The sequence below is a fragment of the Myxine glutinosa genome, chromosome 2 (genome assembly GCF_964187855.1).
Source record: "Myxine glutinosa chromosome 2, kmMyxGlut1.1, whole genome shotgun sequence".
NCBI lineage: Eukaryota > Metazoa > Chordata > Myxini > Myxiniformes > Myxinidae > Myxine > Myxine glutinosa.
Window position 1 is genome coordinate 113,211,534 of NC_136262.1, and position 7,969 is coordinate 113,219,502.

At 43.5% G+C, this 7,969-nt stretch overlaps 1 protein-coding gene across 6 annotated transcripts in view; it reads left to right on the forward strand.

Annotated features, from left to right (window-relative positions):
- LOC137421403 (sodium/potassium-transporting ATPase subunit beta-1) overlaps nt 1–2,933 on the forward strand; it is a 36,094-nt gene extending 33,161 nt beyond the window's left edge. For all 6 annotated transcript variants that reach the window (XM_068107429.2, XM_078771425.1, XM_078771427.1 and 3 more), the window contains 2 exons: nt 813–878; nt 1,128–2,933. In XM_068107429.2, the coding sequence (XP_067963530.1) occupies nt 813–878; nt 1,128–1,481 (420 nt within the window). In that variant the 3' untranslated portion in view covers nt 1,482–2,933. The remainder of the gene's footprint in view (nt 1–812; nt 879–1,127) is intronic.
- The last annotated feature ends 5,036 nt before the right edge of the window (nt 2,934–7,969 follow it).

Genomic DNA, 7,969 nt, shown 5'->3' on the forward strand with positions numbered 1-7,969 from the left:
ATTTTTGGTGGCTAACTTTTTTCCCTAAAAAAAAATAAAAAAATTGACCTTTGGAGAATGCGCATGCAACTTTGGTACTTGTATCACCATTTGAATGATGTTTTGTCAGCGTCTGATCTGTCATCCATCCTCTGGTTTCTTTCCCATTATTCTAATGTCCTCCTTCTCCTCCTTCATTCATTTGATCCTCCTGTCCTTTTCTCCTTCTACCCATATCCTGCTATTTCCTATCGCCTCCCCTTCTCTTGCTTTTCTCCATTTTAATTTTTCCCAATTTATCCCAACCCCCAATACTTGTGCAAATAATTTAACCTTCCATTGAAACGACACCCAAGGCTGCCGCAGTGTTTACAGTCCAATATCCCAGAGTCAAGTGGTGAATGCTATGTGCTTGAGCCGTTCGAGGAATTTTGGATTTTGAAGGCTATCGGCCCAATTAGCCATCTTTCACCACCTACAGTGTGGGATTGTTGATATTGAGTTGAAAATTCAAATTAATGGACAAGCTAATCACTTTTGAAAGATTCCATTCACAACGAGGAAGCCCCCGCCAGGATTGCAGTTTCATTTGGATCTGACTATGCTGGAGACGAGAGGTACAATCGGGGATTGCGAAGAATGGGGGCAGCACCACCAACCAAGATATCCTGACACCCAAAAGATAGAAAAGGGGAATGAAAATTCTAGTAAAGATGAAGAATAGTTTCCTAGATTCAAATCCAACTACAATTTTAAAATGTCACTGCTTTTGGTATTTGTGGGTTTGTTTGAATGTCGTTGCTATTGTTGTGAAATTATTTTCTCCCCCGTAGGCACCAACAAATGACACTGGAGAAAGTTTCTCTCCAAATTTACTGCCGGTCAAGTGTTACGCTAAGGTATATTTTCACATTCCTTGCATTGTCCTGTAACCTAATTATATATATATATATATATATATAATTATATATATATATATATATATATATATATATATATATATATATATATATATATATATATATATATATATATATAAAAGCATTCATTATCAATATCTGAGTAGTGACGACATCATTGTATTTATTTATTTACCTGCCTTCTACTCTCTGAGTTTACCAATTCCCTCGTTTTTCTTGTTTTCTTAGCATAAACAGGATGAACACCTCATCGGCCAGGTCTCGTACTACGGATTCTCTGCGGAGCCTCTTCCACTCTTTGTGCCACCTATTCCCACTCGTAGCACGTCCGACGCACCAATCACGACACGAGCTCCCGTTGTGCAGTCCCAGTCCCAAGCAGGCATCCCACTTCAGTATTTCCCCTGGTACCCTGGGAAGTCGCCCAAACGCCTGACTCCCCTCGTTGCTGTGCAATTCCTAAATTTGACCCGTGGTCAAGAACTCAAGGTGGAGTGCACTATTTCAGCAGCCAACATAAAGTTTAGTGCTCGTGATAAAAACCAGGGCAGACTGAATGTCAAGTTTTTTATTGAAGAATGATGCGATCTGCCTGTTCTAACTTCCACTTGCTTAATCTCTTGTTTTCATTTTCGATTTATTCTTGAATCGGTACTTGCTCATTGATTTGATTGTTCTACCCACTTGCACCAGTTCCAAATCCCACTTCTGAAACAATTTTCTCCAATTTCCTTGTGCTCTTTAAAACGTTCCTCATTATTTCTCACCAAATTCTTTCCAACGATTGTTCTACCCAATGATTCGATCACTTCGATTGTTCTACGATTGTTCACTTCGATTGTTCACTTCGATTGTTCACTTCGATTGTTCACTTCGATTGTTCACTTCGATTGTTCACTTCGATTGTTCACTTCGATTGTTCACTGTTCACTTCGATTGTTCACTTCGATTGTTCACTTCGATTGTTCACTTTGATTGTTCACTTCGATTGTTCACTTCGATTGTTCACTTCGATTGTTCACTTCGATTGTTCACTTCGATTGTTCACTTCGATTGTTCACTTCGATTGTTCACTTCGATTGTTCACTTCGATTGTTCACTTCGATTGTTCACTTCGATTGTTCACTTCGATTGTTCACTTCGATTGTTCACTTCGATTGTTCTACGATTCGAGTGTTCTACCCAATGAATGGTTCTACCCATTGATTGTTCTATCCAATGATTGTTCTACCCATTGTTCTGATTTGATTGTTCTACCCACTTGCACCAGTTCCAAATCACACTTCTGAAACCATTTTCTCCAATTTCCTTGTGCTCTTTAAAACGTTCCTCAATATTTCTCCCCAAATTCTTTCCAATGTCCTTGCTTTCTAACCTTCCCTCGTTTTCTACTCTATTGAGGTTTTCCTGATGCCAGCTCCAGTTTCTCATCATGATGCTCGTTATTTACTGCTCCCGGTGAAAGAGTAACAAGTTTCGTCATGGCCACGTCGAGTGCATTCCTATAGCTGCTTAATCATCATGTGGAGGTGATTGCGATTCAGAGGAGGAAGGAGATGGAGAATATTCCCCTTTAGCTGTGTCTGTGATTAGGTTATTAATATTATAATGTATGTCAATTATTCTAAGAATGTATGTTAACGCAGTAGTGTTAGATACCTGTCAATTACATGATGTATGTCGATATAACGTGTTGTTACTGTCCATAATACAACGTGTGGAGATGTGCAGCATCTTGTCTCATCAAAGGCATTATTATTTACCAAATACCTGTGTAACCGTCTCATTTGGTGAAGTCTCCTTATTTAATTTGGCTTTATTCTTTTAGCCGAGGTCGACTACAAAGCGGAGGTTTTACCATTGTGAGAATGCTATTTCGTCTTGTGCATGTGGGTGCGTGTGCTGTCGGTGTTGCGGCTTGTCACCAGTAAAATATATTTTTGTTCACCACATTAGGTACTGCAACGGTCTGTACATGGCGTTGTTCATCGCTGGTGATGTTTTGATGCCGAATAAACAAAAGCGTCATGGTGAGGTCTGATCTTTGTTTATTTCAATACTAATATCGGGAAGAAGGTTACGGTGGAGCTGCAGATGGAGAGCCGATTGTGGGAAGAAGAAAAAAAAATTCCTTGGACGTGAAGAAAACCGCTGGTGGCAACTTACAGCCAGGAAGAGGAAATGGAATCTAAATTGTTGTTACCAATTCTTTCAAGACGGCCATTCACATAGTTCTTTATTTTTGGCTGAATGATTATAACGTCAATCAGTCGAACCATCTGAAAAGGCAACTTGTAAACAGATTGCAATGATAATTTCTACCAGGCCTCCTTAGGTACCCAATAAAAGGCTTTGGCTAAGGGTCAGGCCTTATGGTTGTACCTTTGTCCAGAACAAGCACAAGAAAACTAGCTTTCCTGTATTCAGACTAATTCCCCCAGAACCTTTCACGACTTTCACACCAAGTAATGTTCTAGATCTGAGTACCTGCTCCTCATTCATTGGAGAATGGTAAATGCAGTCAATTAACCAATTAAGTAAAGACAATAGTGTTACACTTGTGGGGGTGAATGAAGAAATACCTTAAAGTTCATAATGTGTAGATTAGCATGCTCTGAGTGTTGTGAAGAAGAACCCATCTCGATGTACATAAGTAGAGTCGAATGTCCGGTTAAGTGTTTAGGTGTCTCCACACGGAGGAGTGGAGTTGTGCTATCTAAGTAGGGTCTGTAAGGTTAAATTCCCCTGTAAGTGTTTGCCTCCTGTAATATTCCCTCCGTCTTTATTACAATTAAAAAGCCCGCCAACAACAACTGTAACAAATGCTCATTCGCTCAAAACTCCGGCAGGGCTAATCAACACCCAGCACACTTGCAGATCGGCACGTAAATCCTGCCTCACGGCCAACGACGTCATCTGAACATTCCCGAACGATGACTAGACTCTGCCCCCTGATGACTTAATGAGGAGGCCACGCCCTGGCCTTCGTGATTGGTGGGGGCGCAATGGGATGATTGAGTAGAGCTCGGTGATTGGACAGAGTGTGACATCGGCATGGAACATTTGAGAGCTGAAGGCAAAAGACCCGTCTCGCCATCTTTGTCTCTGTCGCTCTGGCTCTGGCTCTCTTTCTGGCTTTGGCTCTCGTTTTGGCTTTGGCTCTCGTTTTGGCTTTGGCTCTCGTTCTGGCTTTGGCTCTCGTTCTGGCTTTGGCTCTAGTTTTGGCTTTGGCTCTCGTTTTGGCTTTGACCCTCGTTTTGGCTTTGGCTATCGTTTTGGCTTTGGCTCTCGTTTTGGCTTTGGCTCTCGTTTTGGCTTTGGCTCTCGTTTTGGCTTTGGCTCTCGTTTTGGCTTTGGCTCTCGTTTTGGCTTTGGCTCTCGTTTTGGCTTTGGCTCTCGTTCTGGCTTTGGCTCTCGTTCTGGCTTTGGCTCTCGCTCTGGCTCTCGTTCTGGCTTTGGCTCTCGTGCTGGCTTTGGCTCTCCTTCTGGCTTTGGCTCTCGTGCTGGCTTTGGCTCTCGTGCTGGCTTTGGCTCTCGTGCTGGCTTTGGCTCTCGTTCTGGCTTTGGCTCTCGTTCTGGCTTTGGCTCTCGTTCTGGCTTTGGCTCTCGTTCTGGCTTTGGCTCTCGCTCTGGCTTTGGCTCTCGTTCTGGCTTTGTCTCTCGTTTTGGCTCTCGTCTCAAGCGTGCTGGTGAGGACGCGTCGGGGCTTTGGGACTTTTGCAACGTGGAAGGAGGGGGTGTTGGATGACGGTGGTGCTCTGCGGAGAAGGAGGGGGTGGCGAGCGAAACGAAGAGAGATCGTACCTGCTTGTCTCACGCTGGCGGCTGGCTATGGACGCGACTCCGTGCCATTTTGTGCATTTCCAGCACGGTGGTTCGAGGCGACGACCAGCAAGCCTTACCAGCCATTTGGGGACGCAAAGCTGAGTGCCGGCCGATTACCAAAACATTATTTATTTTCTTTCATTATCTTTTCCCCTTGTTTGTATACGAGTCTAATGGAGATGTCTCAATTAGGAATTTTAGTTTTTACCTCACCTTTCATTGTTATTTGTATTTATTTTCATTCAATCATTTGTCGAATCTTACTTTTCTTGTATTGTGGATTTTGATAACCCCTGCGTGTGTTCCCGATTAGGTAAGACTCGAGCCTTCCCGCGCATGCCAAAGACAACCCCGCCACGGTTCAGAGTACGACTTGGAGTTTAAGCTCGTTCAGGCCATTCTTTCTCTTGGGGTCTTGACCCTGGGGACACGACAATATTTCAAATGTATATGAAGAGTCAAAACTCTAAAGGATTGAATTTGAAGCTTTTCCCTATTTCAAAAGGTAGAAAATCCAAATATAATGGGGGGAAAGCACGTGTTTCGTCGACTCAGAAATTGACCTTTCTGGGATGAATGAGGGCATTCATTTTTTTTATCTTGGCATGTTCTTCTGTTGGGAAGAGGATGGGTGTGATTGGAATTATCCAAGCTTTCATCACAATGGATTATATATGCAAATAAGCAGTACATGTTTGATCAAATATGTAACCTGGGATTTTTATTTTTGGGAGTGATCAAGGCAAGGGCCTGTTGCCTATACACCACCCAAATAAAAGGATATTAAAAGAACATGTTGCATGCTTGGAACAAGATTGCCTGTAGGGGGGGGGGTTACTCTGCGAGTGAACATAATTCCAAGATTGCAGTTCAGCTGTAAAACAGTTCTCGAGCAGGAGGAGGAGGAGGAGGAGCAGCAGATTTTTGTTGGGTTCTCCTGGAGCTTTCTGATGTGGAAAGTGATTCACTGAAATGATCGTTGTGATCTGAGTTGATTAAGTTAAATAATTAAGAATCCAGAAAAATTCCCATTTCTAAACATGCGTCATGTTAAGATGTATATAGCAGTTTAATAGGGCCTTCCATGGCTTGGCATTCCAATTACAAAATAAACAAAACAATCAGATTGCAGACCCTTGCCAGGATGTGTGGTTTTGTTCTCTGGGTCTTCAAGGGTATCCGAGTATTTTTGGGTCCTTGGAGTCGAAGGGTTTTGGTGTTCTAAAGCCTCAAGTGTTCGGTGTTTTTGGGGTCTTTAGAGTTTTTTTTTTTTTTTTGTTTTTTTTTGTATACTGAATCGAGGCTCGTGAAAGAGCTAACATTTACTTCACAAACAAATCAACCAGACAAACAAAACACACAAAAAGAGGGAGCGGAAATCAAGATGGGGAGAGAAGGGGAAGCACACAAACACAACATTTGAGGGTATTAAGGGTATTTGTGGATTTTCGTGGTCTTGATGGGTGTCTGTTGTAAAGGTTAGAGAGGGTCTTCGGGGTCATAAAAGGTTCTAATGTAATTAATATACATTCATGTTTTTTTGTGGAAAAACAAAAACGGACCCAAATTGAAGGTTCTAATGTTATTAGAACCCACAGCTTGGTGAGGGTAATAACAATAATATTGTAACAAAGCATTTATTAGTTAATACTTATTACAATGATAATAGTAGCATCATTTGGCAATAATAATGAATGTATAATCCCTGGCCCCAGCATATCTGGGCTTGGTGAAAGGTAAGTTGATGCTCAAGCCTTACAGCAGGTAGGTATGAAACAAGGTCGTGAAGACCAATGCAAATTTGGTCCAATGGACCAACGAGCCCACAAGTGTTCGAAGCAATTATTGAGCTCTGGACTTACTCACCAGTACCCTTCATGTCATGGGGGAATTACACTGATGGCACAATACAGCAAGCCTGGCTGTCGTGAAATCGGATAGCAAAGTGTTGTGCTGCCAGTATACCAGCCACAGGTAAGGTAAAGGTGCAGCATATGACCTTGGCTCCACTTTAAATTCTTAAAACTGAAGATGTCACCTCAAAACTTACTTTAAAAAAAATCGATTGGAGGAGTCATGTACAACAAAGTTTTGTTCATTTGATCCTTTTCTTATAAGGCTGTCAGAAAAAAAACAAAAAAACATAGATCTTGGTTCAGGTTCCCAGGCCATGGAACCTGAACTCTCTCTCTCTCTCTCTCTCTCTCTCTCTGTATATATATATATATTGTTACGGACGCGGTTAAAGATGTTATTTACCGAGCGGTGGTATTGCCGCGACCTAACAGTTTCCCCGATTCTTCCCCAACTCACCCGATTCACCCAGACGTTGGCCAAATCGCGCTATGCCAAATCAATGATAGAAAGGACACGACGACTGGGAAAGAGGAAACGACGCAAGGGGTACAGTTCTCAAGACCTCCGGAGGAGGGTATAATTACAGTGGTGGAGAAAAGGGGTAGATTACAAGGCAGTGAGGTAAAGACACAGAAGAGATGGGCACTTAATTACCGTCTTATCTTAGCCCAGACAGACCACAGACAAACGGAACAAGGCAGACTTACACAGGGATTGATGGCAGGAAGGGACAGGTAGGTCGATAGCACAAGGTGCACCTTGGCTCGGGGACAGGATAAAGCACGGTCCAGAAGATGCGGGGAGGTGCCACAGCGCTCGCAGGGGATGTCTTTCTTTCTCCAAGCTCAGCGCGCATCTGACGTCACCTCCCTCTCCCTGCGCATGCTCAGCGGGGAGTGACACGCCCTCGGCTGGTTGGTTCCGCCCCACTGGGCCGGTCCGCCGCTTCCATTGGGTGCGGGGGTTACCGGGCTCCGCCCTTGACGAGGAGCTGACAGGGAGCCCCTATTTGGTAACCCCGTCGAGCACATGTTCGATGGCGGCTCGTTGGGAAGGCCTGGTGCCCTCCCAACACCCCTACCAACCAAGCCGGAGTGAGGACGCGCACTCCCTGCGCTCGTTGTTGTGGTTGTTGTTGTTGTTGTTGTTGTTGTTGTTGTTGTTGTTGAACTGTGAGGAAGAGCTGCGGGGAGGTATTGGGAGGTCCTAAACTTCCTAACGGTGCCATACAATCACATTCTGGTGCAACGAAGGGTCAGAATTAATGGAAACGAGTCCTTAACTGACATAGACTAAGAATAACTAGCAAGATGTCCTATAGTTGTCTTACATGAGATGCGGTGAACCTGGGCATGACATTTAATGGGGGAAATAGGAGGAGGTCGGGT